This window comes from Frieseomelitta varia, unplaced genomic scaffold (genome assembly GCF_011392965.1).
Source record: "Frieseomelitta varia isolate USP_RPSP 00005682 unplaced genomic scaffold, Fvar_1.2 scaffold_522, whole genome shotgun sequence".
NCBI classification, from domain to species: Eukaryota; Metazoa; Arthropoda; class Insecta; order Hymenoptera; family Apidae; genus Frieseomelitta; species Frieseomelitta varia.
Window position 1 is genome coordinate 470,169 of NW_025110282.1, and position 17,096 is coordinate 487,264.

Consider the following 17,096-nt stretch of genomic DNA (forward strand, 5'->3'; position numbering starts at 1 on the left):
AAAATCAATTGTTACCATTTACTTCTTATTTTACAATTTAAAATCATTTTTTATTTTATATTGTATAAACATTATTTTTCAAACATTTACCTAGAACAACTTATATTATTAAGTTAAATGTACAAAAAATTATTTTAATTTTATATTTTTTCGCACACTAAGTTATTACAGATTGTTTTAGTGATAAACATTACATAAAATAAGGATTTCAAATCTAAAATCAGTATTACAAATTTCAGAATTTTTAAATAATTTAATTTATACTTTATATAAAATGAGTAAAATAAAGTTATATGACATAGAAATTTTAATTTTATATAATAATAAAGTAGATATAAAAATGTATGTACATATTAGGAATTATTTTCATAAAAAGAATAGAAAAAATGTTTGCTTCACTTTATACAAAATATATGGTAATAACTATTAAATAAGACGATTATTTATACGTATAAAAAAGAATGACAGTGAACAACTAATTTTTGAAAATTGACAAATATATAATTGTGTTAAAATTAAAACATTAATACCTGCATTATAATAAAAGAAGATTTCAAGAAAATTGTTTACTGTTATTAATAATTTTATGCGTCTATCTATTTATAAAAGTAGTTTTATAAGAAATTCTTATACAGTTTCTTTATTATTATGATAATAATTTTGAAATTGTTAAATAAACATTGTACCGATAAAATATAATATTATCCTTATATACAATTAGTTCCTTTCTTTTTCATTCTAATTCATATATATATTATATATATAAAGTAATTATTTTTTTAACTTGAAAAGATTATACATTTTTTATATATGTTTGAATTTATTCGCAACTTCTAATTCATTAAGTAATTTACAATAGAAAGATAAACATGTCTTTAAAAGTCAAGAATTTTTAAGTTTATCTACAATGGAGAACTAATAAATAATTTACAATTTTTTCATTTACTACAAATTCAAAAATATGCAGCAGAATTTCCCGCCTTTTTAAGTATGCCAGTGCAACATCAACATCTATAGTTTGTGATAAGAAAGTATCCTATCCTGCATCAATAACGCAAAATAGAAATATAACAGTATGTACAGGAATTGTATACTCATAAATATAAAATGAAAAGTCTACATATTGATTGATATTCGTAATTAGATATTTGGAAACATAAAAAGTGATCTCAAAGTATTGTGTAAGAATTAAAGTTGTAAAATCGTTATCAAGTTTACAAGTTCGTTCATTTGGTGAAAAATTTCATCTTCTTATTTATAATCCGTAAAAACGGATAAAAAGGTAATGAATTTATACATTAATAGTTTATATGATTAACTAAGTGAGTATAAAAAATTACTAGTGCCATAAAAATAATAAGACTGCTGTTTAAAACTGTATTAATCACATTTTCATTTATTGTATCTTGCATTAAATAAAATACACGATTTAGTTATGTTTTTAAATATTTTCTGAAATTTATATATATATATATATATATATATATATATATATATATATATATATATATATATTTGTGTGCATAATATAATATGACGAAATTTGTAATTATTAAAATTCGGACATAACCTTTCAATTTTTTATCTACACATTTGTCGAAACAGTTTGTTCCTTTAATAAAATGCTGCTATTCTTATATTTAAAATAATTTTTAAATAAATTATTCCAGATAAAAAATGGTAGTGCTTAGCAATTTTCTTGCACCACAAGAAGGAATACGTCATGAAGAACCAAATACTACTGTGTATATTAATGATAGAGAAGTAGGAAAAGGAATTCTGTATATTACAGAAAGGTAAATATTAAAATGGAGCAATCATATATTTAATATTATCTTTATGTTTTAATATAATGTTCATTGATAGTTTACTTTCTTGGGTGAATTATGATACACAACAGGGATTTTCACTTGAATATCCTCATATATCTTTACATGCCATATCAAGAGATGAACAAGTACATTCAAGGCAATGTTTATATATCATGGTTGATGCAAAAGTAGATCTTCCAGGTATATTAAGTTCTCCTTAAACATTTTTGAGAAAGTTGCTTTTCATTCAGTGAAGAGTAAAAATTAAATGAAATTTAGTAATATGTATCTGATTTTACGTTCTACGCAATTTCTAGTAAATATATTAATATTAAATGTACACTTTTTTAATATGTTTCATATAGATGTACCATTGTCACCAGCTTCAGATAGTGGATCAGATAATGAATTCGAAGATGTGGATACACCAATTACAGAAATGCGATTTGCCCCTGACAACACAAATAATTTGGAAACAATGTTTCAAGCAATGAACCAATGTCAGGCTCTTCATCCTGATCCACAAGATAGTTTTTCTGATGGTAGTTAAATGTGCAATTATTTTAGCGGTTTTTAAAAGTTAAAAAGCAGATATAAGAATTTGCATACTTTTATAGCTGAAGAAGATATTTATGAAGATGCAGAGGAAGATGATTATCAATATTACGATGTTGGTGCTGGTACTGGTACTGGTGTTGGTGCTGGTGATGCTCCTTATATCTTACCAGGTACCATCTTAGATTTAATATAAAAAAGCTTTTATTTAAAAAATCAGTATCCTATAAAGATTAAATTTCTTATTGTTATTTCATTCCTTTAAAACAGAGACAAATCAAAATGGTACAGAAGGAGATGATGCTATGGATATAGAGGCAGGTCAATTTGAAGATGCAGAGGAAGATCTATAAAGTATGAAAATAATAAAATGCAGACATGCATTTAGTATTAATTTATAAGTACCAGTATCATATACCAAGGTAGATATGTGATATGGCAGACTGTATAAGAGAGCAGTATCAAACATAAAAACAGCTAACATTTATTTATATTCATTTTGTACATGGTAATAATTTTTTAGATAAAAATAAATAATTATATATCAAATTCAAATTCTTATTTGTTTGCATATTTGTATTTGTTCATTTAGAAAATTATTAATTTTTTACATTTATTTATACAATAAAACTTAATATAATAAAACTTTTTTGAGATATCCAAAGTATATCCTAATATGTACTTGTGACAATTTCTCCATTTTGAAATATAAGACAATTTCACGATTAGTTTTAAATGTATTGTATCTTTTTTATTGTTAATAAATATTTACTGAAATTATTAACAAAGATATTAAAGTATAATTTATTAATATAACTTATTATATTATGTCAATATGTAAATTTTGCAATCAAAATTTTTATAACAGCCAAATTGGTAATTTTATCAATAATTTTGAATATTTATAATGTGTAAGCAACAATTACTTCATTCAAATATATATCAAAAAGCAATAACAAATATATGGAAATATATATTGACATATATAATGCATTTTTGTATTTTTAATATAAAATATATTTTTATATTCTGAAAAATCCATCCGATTAAGAATTCATAGGAACAACACAGATACATATTTCAAATTAAAAGTAAAATATTACTAATTTGTCCTAAATCTTTCAAAAAAATATGAACAAATAGTTTGTCTTTTAAATTGTTTTTTTCTAACATGATAAGTATTAATTTTCAAGAACATTAAAATACATCTACCGTATCTTTTTAGGGCCAAATATAAGATCGGCATCTGGTGCACCTTTAGGGTGATTATATTTTTGTCGCCGTTCTCTATTCAAATTTACTGTCACTGGTCTGGTACTCTGATTAATGGTTTCTTGATAATCTTCTTCTTCTTGTCTTTCTGTAATATTCAGTGTCAGCCTTTTAACTCGTTCTTTTTCTTCCTTTTGTTCTTGTTCTCTATTTCGAAGATTCATTGCTAATTCCGATGATACAGGAACTGCTAAATTCTTGTATTGTTGCTTATTACCTTTTCTTAACATAAGCACGAAATCGACTGTGCTGTTATCGGAAGGTCTTTCTTGCAATTGTTCATATGTTTTTTTAGTACTTTTTACATGTAAAGGAACAGAAATGTCTACTTGTTGCGGTTTCACTGAATCTCGCATTCTATCTTGTATGTTATCCGAAACCATTTTATCAAGAGCAGACAAAAAGTCGTCATCTTCAGGGCAACTTACTCTTCTAGGGCCAGATGGTAATGCTGCATTTAATTCTGGAACATCCATAATAACACCATCAGTACCTCCTTCTGAAAGACTTTGATCTCCTTGGGTATTTTCTTGTGTACCCATAGTGTAGTCTCTTTCTGCATCAGCAGTCCAATCTTCTTCTGATTGTGCTTCAGAACAGTCTTCAGATTCTTCAAAATGCAAATCAGCTACACCTTTTGCGTCACCACTACCATTCCCAGATGTTACAGTTACATCTTCATCTCCTTCAGCAATTACCCCCATATCAGACTCTGCATCAGTACGTTCAATACCATCCTCTGCATTAGGGTTTCCAAGAGTGGGATATAGCGTATTTCGCAGTTCTTCAACAGCACATTGTGCTTCTTTATAACTTTGGAACAATTGCATTTTTGGTCTTAACATTGTTAATGTGTCCCGATACATGTAATCTATGCCTACTGGGAATGGATTTTCTGTAGTCCAAACAGGATCCGTGTACTTAAACCAATAATAATTTTGGAAAAATATTAGGAAGTAATCAAGTTTTTTCTTACTAGAACCACCACTAAAATACTGCCCACAGGTTTCCAATAATGTACAGACTAATCGAATTCTGAAAAGGTGGTCAGATGGATCTAAAATACTTGGTATGGAGTGATCCATACTAACTCCAAATGTAATCAAAAGATACAATGTTCGGAAAATATCTCCACTTTCTACCATGCGATAGTTGTACAACTCTCCAAGATATTTAACCATAGCAATACGTCGTTGATTAAATTTCGGTAAATTAATTTCCATACATAATCGTATATCTTCCAACACACCATCGACCACATGAGGCCCTATTGTTTCGTAATGTGCAACAAGTCCAGCTAATAAACTTCCTACACATCGAATGTTCAAGTATTTAACATTATATGCTGCAGTAAGACATTTAATAGCATAAGATGATACACTTTCATCTTCCCAATCTAATTTGCGCATCCATTTGAGAACTTTGTCCGTATTTGTTTTTGAAAGATCTTGATATAACAATTTTCTTATGAATTCGTGAATAGGTGGCCTGTCTTTTTTTGATACACCCCCTGTTAATTCTGGTGGATTTACATAATAATAAGCATTCTCAATTATTGTTACATAACGTGAATCTAATGCAGTGACTGCCTTTTTACGCATCATTTGTTCTAAATATACTTTTGTTCTTTGATGCGAGTCTGGTGAACAAAATAAATATCTTCCACATGTTTCCAACAAATTACAAGCCATTTCAATATGGTGATGTGTAAAATCATGTAGTAAAACTTTTAAGCAATATAATGCTTCTATCTTTGAATAAAGTTTAAATTTAACAAGTTCACCAATGTATCTAACAACTTTTACTTTTGATTCTATATTAATTTGATCCTTTTTGCGTACATGATATTTGAAATCATGTTTTAACATTGAGCATAAATCATTGCCTACATCAGGCATAACAGGATAAAGAATAGCTGCTAATCGAGAATAAAATGGCAGTAAATCCAAACGAATTCTAGATACACCAAATAGTGCTTTTACTAATTTTTTTTTGTTATGTTTTGTGTTAAGATTCATTAAGAAATGTACTGCCGCATTATCAATTAATTCACGATTTACGCAATTTGGTAAATGTGTTATAAATGCATCTAAAAGTATTTTATTACTTATGTTTGAAACTTGTGGTTCTTCTACTTCTGCTTCAGGTTCATCCACTTTCTCAGTTTCTTCAAGTTCATCAAATGTTATTTCTTCGTCCAAAGCTTCTTCACTTATTGGAACATCTTGTTTAGGTACTTCTTTCAAATATGAACCAGGAAGAAATACTGTTAAGTCTGGTAAAACTTCATAAAATCGTCTGGTTTCTTCGTCTCCCCACATATCTTCTAGAATACTACTTTCTTCTCCTTCACTAATCATTTTCAATGATTCTTCTGCTTCTGCCTTCATTTCACTGTCTACAGGAAGTTCTGGCATAGGTTCATCTAAAGTATCAGAAAAGCTTTGCACATTATTAAGTAAACGATCATACGATACTTGAAGACTCTCAAGTTTCTCTTTTCTTTCAGAACTTAGTTCGCCTCTAGTCTGTAAAATCTTACGATTTTGTTTTTCAAAAGCTTGAAGATCTTTATGTTCTTTTAATAAATGCTTACACAATGAATTGTAGTAATCTCGTAACAATAATCTAACATTTTGTTGTTTATCAGGAGAAAGTAATTTGCTCTTGGGTATAAATATTTTTAACTTTTCAGATATTTCCCTTACTCTTTTAGATACAAGACCTGCATAATCTTCACCACAGTGTTTACAAAAGCTTAATATGATGCTTGCATTGTTATGTTCTTCTTTATCCATATTAATTAAAACTGTCAATGCAGAACCAAGTAAAGGTAATCCTTGCTTATGGGTAAAAATTCCTGCATTAACCAGTTCAGCATAAAATCGAAGATCTACTCGAAGTTTGCTTGGATTTGCAATTTTATCCACAACTTTTAGGGATAAAATTCTTTGCCAATTTTCAAAAAAATGAGATGAAAATTCTGCGTACGTTTGATGCAAGAAACTGCATACCCTAATTGCAGGTGCAACATCTGTCATTTTTAATTTAGCATCAACTAAAGCAGTAGCAACTTCACTTACATATTTTGTTAAGTTTAAGTGTGTCATATCTTTTAGAACTGTATCTAATTGTATACTACTAAAATTCTTCAGTTTCTTAACAAACGTTGTGTTTCTTTTCAATGTTGAATCTAATTTGCTGAAATATGATTCTGGTGGTCTGTTAGGATTTAAGTTAGCTGCTCGAATTTCTTCTTTTGCATTTAGTCGCTGTTCTGTTTCTTTTATATAGTCAGTCAAGAATTGTTTATCTTCCTCCGACACAGCATCTTGTGGAGATGTTTCTGTTGTTTCTGATACTGTTTCTTCAATTTCTGACATTGTACAAATCTGTTACCTAAAATATATGTTGCACATTCTGTAAAATGTCACGTGGAAAAGCAATTTATGAATTACACAAATAAGGCAATAACAATTATCATCACAATATATATATATATATATATACATATATATAAATATCATTCATAAATAATACTCATGTATTACCTATTTGTTATAATAAACTATGTTAACAATATATTAAATTATTAACATAAAAATAGTAAACAATAAAAAAGTGAGTAAATATTCTTCTATATAACAAAACTATTTAATAAAACGTTATAATTTGTGTTTCTAAATTTAAAAACCATTTAAGTTTATAATATTAAATTAAAATAATTTACCATTAATAAACATATTGTGAAAAAATATGATTTTTACGTTTACTTTAAACAAATAATACATTTTTATACGTAATACGATTTTATTTACTTCAATACATTATAATCAATATACGATATATTTATATTTACAAGTGAAACGAAATGAAAATTAAATAAATTATGTGAAACAAACTCCGTATACTAATATTATTTTATAAAATTGTTATAAACTTCTGAAAATTGTTTACTTACACTTCTCAGAAAGAATGCTTACTTCATGGCAGACGACAACTATCTCACACGTGAAAAGCTGTTTGACATTGAGCGATTTCAAATACACAGATGTAAGAATGACATGTATATATATACACGTAAGATACTGAAACTATAAAAATGATAGATTTAAAACTAAAAATTAAATTTTAATATAGATAATACAATTGAAATTTATTGTTTACGTATATATATATAAAGTTATTAATATAGTTATATAAACTTATATAAACATAAAATAATACCTAATGTTAATATAAACTATAATTACTAAAAGGAAATATATTTTAACTATTATGTATTTTGCTAAATGCAGATTACTGTATAATATAAAAATATTTATGCACTATATTTACATTATTCAAACTATTTGTAGCCAAAAAGAATAGATTCAGTAATTATACCGCATAGCTCAGATAAAGATTAGATCATTGATTAAGAATTATCTTGGTCAGCAATAATGAAATTCAAAAATCTTTATTATTATATTCTAAAATGTAAGTAAGAACATGAAACGAAAGCTAAGAGCCTTAAAAGGACGTTGCAATTTTAAAAACTGACAAATTATTTCTCTGAATTAGGATTTTTTAACAATAAGTGACAATTGACTCGGTTTGTAGCGACCTCTACTTCGAAGAATTTAGATCAACATCTATGTTCCGTCGAGATGTGTATTTAATATAAACAATAGAATATTTAAAAATAGCTATTAATTTTATTATCACCATAGAAATGTTTACTGACACTTATATATATTGTAGCCATAGTAGAAATTCTTCATCCGTTATTTCGTTATTTAACTTTCATTTATAGAAATTATTCGTCATTTAACTTTCATTATATAATCTTCATTAAATTATTAGTAATTGTATATTTTGTGATAATATTTTTATATAAACAACTAAAATTAATTACGGAGTTATTATTTATTTATAGTATTGTGATATAAGTATAAATTATCATAATCACTATAAACCTGTAGTGATTATAATGATAATATTATAATACTACAAATAAATAAGAACTTTCTAACTTTAATAACTTTTAATAAATTATAATAAATTATATAACAATGGAGTTTATAGCAAAAATAGATAACTGTTTTCAACAAATGTTAATTAAGGAATGAATAACTAATTCTAAAAGGAGTCTATATATATATATCTCTATCAACAAGTAATCATGGCAATAACATTTCCAGTAATAAATAAAATATCAATTTATAATTTGTAATGTCGACTTACAGGAATCGTACCTTTCGACAGGACGATTGTGTAGATGGCGCTACTGTAAATTTTGGAGATGTAACGGTCGCTACAAACCTGAAGGGATTGAAAAGTGTCGATGATAATGCGAGGATAATGTAGGAAGTGATGATGTGGGTAAGGTGAGGAAAGGTTGTGCGGCGTTTCGTCTCAGAGTCGCTGCCTAGACTCATCCAGTGGGGTTGATGGCAGCGACTCCTTACCCCAGACGCTTGTTGTTGTGTAACTACTCGCTAGGCTGGATTTGGTCGGTCACACCCCATCCTAACGGTGTTCCCGCACTCTGCTTAACATCGAATATCGATCGACTTCGACGCTAGGCGCACAGCCACTTGCGGCTTGTACAAGTTGGTGTTCGAAACTCTTACTCGAGGGACCATAGGTCGCTACAAACCGAGTCAATTGTCACTTATTGTTAAAAAATCCCAATTCAGAGGAATAATTTGTCAGTTTTTTAAATTACAACGTCCTTTTAAGACTCTTAGCTTTCATTTTGTGTCCCATTTATTGTTCATAGTGTATTAATAAAAATTTTTAAATTTTGTCATTGCTAACTGGGATAATTCAGGGCGGAAATGCTAGCGAGTAAATAGCAATAGCTAGCTTATGTAAATATTTTCTGTTCCTTTGTGTTTCTTTGTGTCCCTTTGTACCTTCCCGGGAGCAAAATCTGCTCCTAGTTAATCCCTAATTACATTACAGGAGCACATAACCTCGACATATTTTACCTTAAACCATGCATTTCTCCTTTCAGAATGTTTCTTCCAAAGCCTCATATGTTCAGCAATCACAGTTCCATATACAAGCAATCATATTAACTCCATCAGAAGTACTGCGATTCAAGAATACATTGTTCAAATTGGCAAACTTATTGGCCTGTCGAACATCAGATTTATATCTAGAATTTCTCAAGACTGAGAGTTTGTTTATATTAGGATAGTAAGCACAAAGCTGACAGAATACAGAGAACCATACAAAAGTAAAGATCAACTCTTACTACCTGAAAATTAAAATTCAACCAATCATTTTTAAATTCAAATGATTAATACTATCCAATGTATGCTCTATAATTCTGCACTAAATCATTTTTAAAGAGTTTGTTAGAAACAATATGAGACTCATCTCCCAGATTATCTTCATTGGCACAAGATAAATGATCCAGGATACATCTTGAGTTTTCTTTGTCAGATGTCAAATCCAAATTCAAAGACATTTTAAACGTATCTAAATCTACCCAAATAAATTAAGATAATACATCTTATTGGATACATCTATCGGAAGAAAAGTAGCTTGCTTGTACTGCAGAAAATAGGATCATGTGACTAAATTCTGCCAAAACTTTGATTTCCAGCCACTGCTTTTAATCAATTCTAGCTCATGTCAGAACGAAATAATGATCCAGTCATCTGAGCAGCCAGAATCTTTTCCTAAGTTACCTTCATTCCAGATTTCTACTACATCATTATTTCAGATACATACTGCATGCTGAAACTATCAGAAACTGTGCTCCTGCCACCATGAAGAGAGACAGCTTATTGACTTCAGCTGTTCCAACAACTCTTCTTTTAGCTGTTAAAGATGATAGTAGACATGAAGCAGTTGTTTCTAGCAAAGAAATCAAGAAACTCAAAATAGCTAACAGAGCAGAGACTAGAAGACCTAGAAGAAATCTTGCTATTGCTGCCTGTCAAGGATTACATCTCGGATCCTACTCAAACCCAGTGAATTTTCAAAGTTGTTTATAGTTTCTACTAAACACGTGCAACAATCCCAAGATGCAACGTTAAACCACATAAGAGACATACCGGCTCTAATAAAGATTCTTTCCTTTACAGAACTTAAGATAAAAAGCTGTATCACAAGAATTATCAAACGCCTCAATAGTTCCTATTTAGAAGATTCTGTGAGTAAGGATTTCTTTCTTCTAGAAGAAGACTCCAATTAGGTTAAAGTTCATATCTACAACTATTATATTGTTATGGGTTTTCTTCTGAAACTCAAGAAATCTTCGCTTTAAGCACCTGGAAATTCAGTCAATTATGATATCCTGATTCTTGTCTTTGAAACATGGCTTCCCAGGATTCATAGAGTTCAGAAAGGACAGAATTCATTCAAAAGGTGGTTGGAATTCTAATTCTTATCTGTAAAAACATAGTTTTCAGGCAAATTACTAACATCAAATATCCTAATATCTCAATTAAACTATGTGGTCTTTGTTTAAATAATGTAAAGTCAGAATTGGATACATTTATTTGTGTAGAGCTCCAGACTTCAGTCTCACACAAGATCAGTGGGATCTAATTGTTCAAAATATTGACACTAAACGCAACTTCATTGTAGTAGGTGACTTTAACGCTCATCATTCTAATTGAAATTGTAAATATACAAATAGCCAGTGGAAGATCTTTTAATGCCTTGGAAACTGCTGATCTTCTACTACACAATGACAACTCTTGTACATATATTAATGTATACAAAATTTTAAATCCAATAGTGATAGAGACTCTTATTCTCTACTCTGAATATTGTTGTGAATGATGAGACCTGGGGTTCTAATCACTTCCCTGTTTTAATAATAAGGAAGATAAGAACTATTACGAGAAAAAGGTCTTCGAACTTAAATCGAATTGTACTGACTGGCCAAAATTTTTCCATTCTCTAGAGCAGAGATGCTTAACTACTGGCCCACAAGCCCTTGCTCCTACTTTTTTGATCGCTAGCGCTATGCCCTCCGCTGCATCGATCTGTCCACTTACAATTAGTAGGGAAATCAACAGACTGAGAGAATGGGACTCGTGCACTACGAAGAAATTTCATTGTGTGAGAAATTGATGTAGTGGAGAGACTAACAAACTATCAAAATCAAAAAACATAGATAGTGTTGTCGCATCTGCTCCAAGAATAATTTATTAGATTGAATGATATAGTGATACTTCATCAGTAAAAGAATATAAACATAATAAGAATATGAAATATAAAAAAAAAAATATAACGATTCGGAACAGGGATTGATAGAAATTGGAACGAAAAATTTATTATATATTTGATTATTTACATCTGTTTAAAAGTATTAGAAAAAATTGATTGAAATGCATTTTTATATAAAGGATCGGACGTATTAAATTTTTATAAATATTGTTATTTTTCTGAAGTTAAAGATTGCAGCGCCACTACACGGTGAAATAGGTAATACACTTCCTACGATTCTCGAACGTAATCGATATTTTTTATGATCGATTTTTAACGGGAAACATGGCGGAAAGAAGCACACTTCATCTGTAAAGAAAGTAGTGTTATTCAGAAAAATTATCCAGAAAGAGGTATTATTCAAAAGTTCTCAAGTAAAAATTTAAATCAATAATTACTAGATTTGTGTTTGTGTTGCGAATTTTTAAATTGAAACTTGCATTTTTAGCTTGAACTCATCGAAATCTGCCAGAATTCAATTTTAACCAGTACAATTGTTATGACATTGTTGGCTGACTTACAATTAGTTAATATACTTGTACACTCAGTAGATGGTAAGTTACCTTCTTTCATTTTTATCAGTTCTTAATTCATAGAAAAATCTCTGAGAATAATTGCAGATGAAATATCTTGGCAGAAAGATTTGAATTTGAATTTTAACATTTAGTAAAAGATTTTTCATTGATGGATGAAAGTAATTATATTCTCAACGAAAAATTAAACTGTCATTACTTTATGAAAGAAAATATGTTCACTTTAAAGTGTACATACTTATCTTTACAATCCTAAATTCGTTTTTTGAGAGATAATCTTGCATCATGCAATAAGTGAGAAACTAATGATATTTTTTTTGTTGAAAAAATTGTAAAAATTCAAACTTCTTCAAAATCACTGAAAAAAATTTTTTCACGATTAAATTTACTATGGTCTTAAAGACTATAGTCTGTCCTACAATGAGCCCTTAAAACCCGTTATACAATTTTTCCTACATTTTATTGATTTTACTTTATCACAGTTAAATGACAAAATGTTAGTTAGAATCTCTTAAATTTTTGTCACTTAATTCTAATGTTTAAAGTTCAAATAAAACGGCAAGAAAACAGCTAGTTTTAAAGGGTCATTGTAATATTTCAATTTTTAAGATAATGAATGATCTGATCATGGAGAAAATTTTTCAGTGATGAATTTTTCTGTGAGAAAGATTTTTGAATATTTTTGAAAGAAATAATCTCGGTAGAGACTCGCGCAGATTATTAAAGTAGAGACTTCACGCTTTAAAATAAAGTCATGTTAATTAATTAATTGTTCTACAATTTTTTTTTACGAAATTATAAAAGTTTAAAGTATTGGCAATTTATCATCTATAGCATATGAATATTTTATATAAATTCGTTCTTTAATATTCGTTAATATTCGTTCTTTTTAAAGAATTTTTCATGAATTTTGTGTATTTGATTTAGATTACAGTTTTTTATTTTTTATGCCACGTTAATATTTCGTCCGAAACGTGCGCGTATTGGGTTTAAATTCGTTAAAGATTACAGCGCCATCACACGGTGAAATACGCAATACGCTTCCTACGATTCTTGAACGTAATCAATATTTCTCATGATCGATTTTTAAACGGGAAATATGGCGGAAGAAAGCACACTTCATCCATAAAGAAGGAAGTGTTATTCAGAAAATTATACAGAAAGAAGTGTTAATGAGACATGCTGAGGTAAAAATTTAAATCAATAGTTGTTAAATTTGTGTTTGTGTTATGAATTTTTAAGATAAAACGTGCATTTTTAGTTTCAACTCAAGGTAAGATTTAACCAAATAATTATTACACTTAATTTTCAGCAATTAAAAAAATAATAGCATATAAATGGAACATACTATGCTAAAAGTTATTTATAATTTTATACCAAAATTTAATATCAATTCTAATCAATACAAATATTGTCACCTAAATATATATATAAATAAAATATTTTGTTATTTCTATTATAACATTTTCTATTCATTTGTTGATATATACTGTGTAATTATTAATAATTCCAATAATAGATTCAACAATAATTTAGCAAGGATATTTGTATTTAATGTTTTAAATTTGATTTAGATCAGAATTTTTTATTTTTTATGTCAACTTATTATGTGAAACGTGCGATTACAGCGCCCCGTGAAATATGCAATATACTTCCTACGATTCTTGAACGTAATCGATATTTCTCATGATCGATTTTTGAACGGAAAACATGGCGGAAAGAAACACACCTCATCTATAAAGAAGGTTCCAGAAAAATCATCCAGAAAGAAGTATCATCCAGTTCTCAGACAAAATTTAAATCAATACGGTAACGTTCAAAAAAAGCAATTGAAAAACAATTAAAAGCAATTGAAACGATTCAAAGCAAGATTTCAGACGCAAATTTTGATCATGTAAATATTTTGGAATATTTATAAAACGCGACATGATATATTATTAATGTATACTTCCTACTGTAATGACGAATATTCATAATACAATAATTGTCTTTCGTTTACAATATTCAGTGTTGAGAAATATTTTATAATTTACAACTAATATCTTTAATACATATTCTTCATAATTATTTTCTCAACAAATAACAGTATTTTCTAAATGAACATCCTATCCCTTCGTCCTCCTCCTTCTACTAATCAGCTTTATTTTAATTTTTCAGAAAATTTTTGTGACCGCGCGCAATGTGGTAGAGTCATTGTTTGTTGCATAATATTTTAATATTTTTCTGAGCAAAATGGCTCTTATTAATTTAAATTATAATTCGTGAAATTAGAGTCAGTGAGTCCGCCGATTGTTACTTAATCGCGCGCGTTGATAGTCTTTTATTTTTCTTTTTTTTGTATTTTCTTTTGTTCAATATTCGCTTTCGTTGTTAGAGTCAATTCGCTATTGTGTTCAAGAGGATAAGGCTTCTCCTGGAGATCAAGATTGTAAGTAGTTCTATATATTATATCTCAATTTATCCAATTTTTCAAATTTGACAACAAAGTATAATGTTTGATGTTTGTTACAGACGCAGCTTCACAGCATCAACTTTTGCATTTTTGGGGAAAAATCCAACAGTGGCTCTAAAGTCAAGAATGTAAGAATCTTTAATTATTTCCAACTTAAGATTTTGCTTCGCTTTTAAATATAAATTCTAATGTTTAATGTTTTGTTACAGATCTTCTACAGTCTCCCCTAATCCTGCAAGAATCTTATGATGCTTCAAAAGCTAAAAATGTAAGTACTCTAGCATGTTGTATTCAAATTTTATTCTCTATAGCTTTCTTTCTAGTTGAAGTTGAATGTAAAATTATAATTATAAAATAAAAACACTTCAAATTATTCCAATTTTTATCAATATTAAAATTTTTCACAAATAACACTGTGTCTTTAGAAAGAAAATGTTTTATGTTTTTTAAGAAATTTTTCACGCTGTTCCACCATGCGATTTTTAATGGTATCTACTTGATGAGGGTCTTCACGATAACTTTCCCTGTTCCAGTGCAGCATCGGCGATAATGTTTTTCACATCTGTCCCGTGAGTCGCATGAATTTATGTTCCTCCGGTCACTTAACCATGTCGTAGGACGAAAGGTCCGAGTCGGCACGAGCGACTGGTTGTATACGTAGAATTTTTGATGAGCATAGTGACCGCGGGTATTTTTTATACCCGTGAGTAGTAACACTTTTTTCAGATTTTTCTATATTAGATCAGGATAGGGCTTCTTGCACATCGCGATTTTAACAATTAGTTTGAATATATAAAGTTATAATAATTACTTGTAAAATCAAAATATATTCAATATCAAAATATATTCTATATAAATGTTTGCAAAGATAATATATATATATAAATATCTATAAATAATTATTATTGGTATTATTTCGTTTGAGCATTTCATAGTAGAGAGGATGGATACCCTCCGACTTCGTTGCTATGGAAGATGCAGTTATTACTTATTGATATTGATATATTTTGTTATAATAATTAATAATTAACAACTGTTATAATAATTAAAATTTTCCAACTTCACCTTCTTTTTTAGTATTATAATAGTATTGAATAATTGAATTAATTGAGTTTTATAATTATGAACTTCAGCAGAATTCGATAGATTAGAATTTTTTCCGTAGAAAAATGTATAAAGTTTTATGTGCAAGAAGATACTTCGCGACAGGCAATTTTTGAATCAAAGCAACAAGTTTAAACACTGCTTTTTCAAAAATGTGCTTTGATGAAAAACTCGCCTGAGCTCATTGATATTTAATTTAGAGTCAGTTGTTTGATTTTGATTATTTATCATTTGTTAGATTTCATATCTTTTTTAATAAATTCAAGTTTTATTCATTGTCTTTATTCTCCTGCAATTTCAATAATTTCTGAAAGAATATAGTCATTAGAGTTTCCAATATAAAATAATATAATAGACCGTTAAATACAAATTTTATAAACTAATCATTTTTTTAGTTCAGGATTTTCAGGTTTAATCCTTTCCGTGTTCATTGTCAGGATCTCATTCACGTGCTCAGGTGTTACTTGGCTGGGTGAAAGACATTGGGCACGATGACCATAGTTTGTAATTTTATAAAAAAATTTCTCAGCGACTGACAATGTGTTAGCGTATCGTGCACGACGTATTTTCCGCATGTGTGTGTGTGGTTAGGATGTGGAATTGCGTCGTTTCTATTATTTTATTCATTATAAATATTTAAAATATTGACGCACTAAGTTGAAGTATGAATGTATTATAATAATACTTATTAAATACACTGTAATTATATTATTAATTATATTATCAGTTATAATAATGGTTCCAAGTCAACTTGCAGAGTTTCTATATAAATTATATGTATCTTTCCTTAGTTACTAATATCTCACATATAAATATAAACGTGTTTTAATCACGTTTTACGCAATGGTCGCTAGTCATTGTCAGTCGATTTCAGGAAATTGGTACGTAAATTAAAGTGTGAATGTTGAATGTTAAACTCGGGTGTCGGAGGCGTCCCGGGACGTTCTCTCTAGTTTAGGTCTGCGCCCGAGTGGTATGTGTGAGAATCGTGGAATGAGTGTGTTGGTGTGCCTGTTTTGTCATTTTTTTAAATATAGGGGCCCTGAATAGGATAGGTAACTTACTTTCTGGTATGCCTGTGTTTAATTATAAGTAGGTAGGGCCGGGCAGGTTGGCACAGTCTCTGGTCGCGTGTCCCCTTTTCGCGTGTCCAAC

The 17,096-nt window shown here is 28.8% G+C and overlaps 3 protein-coding genes and 1 long non-coding RNA gene across 9 annotated transcripts; 3 read left to right on the forward strand and 1 right to left on the reverse strand.

The window, feature by feature from the left end:
• Positions 1–1,001: 1,001 nt before the first annotated feature.
• Positions 1,002–2,915, forward strand: LOC122533378 (methylosome subunit pICln). 2 transcript variants are annotated; one of them, XM_043663017.1, is made up of 6 exons: positions 1,002–1,282; positions 1,671–1,796; positions 1,867–2,012; positions 2,177–2,353; positions 2,429–2,539; positions 2,637–2,915. In XM_043663017.1, exons 2-6 carry the CDS (start codon positions 1,678–1,680, stop codon positions 2,717–2,719), a joined length of 636 nt encoding a protein of 211 aa, XP_043518952.1. In that variant the 5' UTR covers positions 1,002–1,282; positions 1,671–1,677; the 3' UTR covers positions 2,720–2,915. The 2 variants fall into 2 exon arrangements, with proteins under 2 accessions (XP_043518952.1, XP_043518953.1); XM_043663018.1 differs by having other exon boundaries at positions 1,051–1,073.
• A 426-nt stretch (positions 2,916–3,341) lies between these two features.
• Positions 3,342–7,647, reverse strand: LOC122533376 (regulator of nonsense transcripts 2). 3 transcript variants are annotated; one of them, XM_043663014.1, is made up of 2 exons: positions 7,622–7,647; positions 3,342–7,037 (listed from the first exon to the last, which is right to left on the reverse strand). In XM_043663014.1, the coding sequence occupies exon 2, from the start codon at positions 7,019–7,021 to the stop codon at positions 3,575–3,577; it is 3,447 nt and encodes a 1,148-aa protein (XP_043518949.1). In that variant the 5' UTR covers positions 7,022–7,037; positions 7,622–7,647; the 3' UTR covers positions 3,342–3,574. The 3 variants fall into 3 exon arrangements, with proteins under 3 accessions (XP_043518949.1, XP_043518947.1, XP_043518948.1); XM_043663012.1 differs by having other exon boundaries at positions 7,600–7,647; XM_043663013.1 differs by lacking the exon at positions 7,622–7,647 and adding an exon at positions 7,369–7,407.
• Positions 7,648–9,012: 1,365 nt separating this feature from the next.
• LOC122533379 lies at positions 9,013–11,352 on the forward strand. 3 transcript variants are annotated; one of them, XM_043663019.1, is made up of 3 exons: positions 9,013–9,493; positions 9,640–10,619; positions 10,721–11,352. In XM_043663019.1, exons 2-3 carry the CDS (start codon positions 10,403–10,405, stop codon positions 10,828–10,830), a joined length of 327 nt encoding a protein of 108 aa, XP_043518954.1. In that variant the 5' UTR covers positions 9,013–9,493; positions 9,640–10,402; the 3' UTR covers positions 10,831–11,352. The 3 variants fall into 3 exon arrangements, with proteins under 3 accessions (XP_043518954.1, XP_043518956.1, XP_043518957.1); XM_043663021.1 differs by having other exon boundaries at positions 9,013–9,330; XM_043663022.1 differs by having other exon boundaries at positions 9,013–10,606.
• Positions 11,353–14,636: 3,284 nt separating this feature from the next.
• On the forward strand, positions 14,637–15,558 carry LOC122533380. The gene is made up of 4 exons (XR_006307698.1): positions 14,637–14,813; positions 14,897–14,965; positions 15,047–15,105; positions 15,289–15,558. It is a non-coding gene; the product is annotated as an uncharacterized LOC122533380 (long non-coding RNA).
• Positions 15,559–17,096: the final 1,538 nt, after the last annotated feature.

Coding starts and splice junctions, on each gene's coding strand:
- LOC122533378 (XM_043663017.1), top strand. CDS start 1,678: ATGGTAGTGCTTAGCAATTTTCTTGCACCACAAGAAGGAATACGTCAT. Junction 1,797..1,866: donor ATTCTGTATATTACAGAAAG/GTAAATATTAAA, acceptor GTTCATTGATAG/TTTACTTTCTTGGGTGAATT. Junction 2,354..2,428: donor ACAAGATAGTTTTTCTGATG/GTAGTTAAATGT, acceptor ATACTTTTATAG/CTGAAGAAGATATTTATGAA.
- LOC122533376 (XM_043663014.1), bottom strand. CDS start 7,021: ATGTCAGAAATTGAAGAAACAGTATCAGAAACAACAGAAACATCTCCA.
- LOC122533379 (XM_043663019.1), top strand. CDS start 10,403: ATGAAGAGAGACAGCTTATTGACTTCAGCTGTTCCAACAACTCTTCTT. Junction 10,620..10,720: donor AAACCCAGTGAATTTTCAAA/GTTGTTTATAGT, acceptor TTTCCTTTACAG/AACTTAAGATAAAAAGCTGT.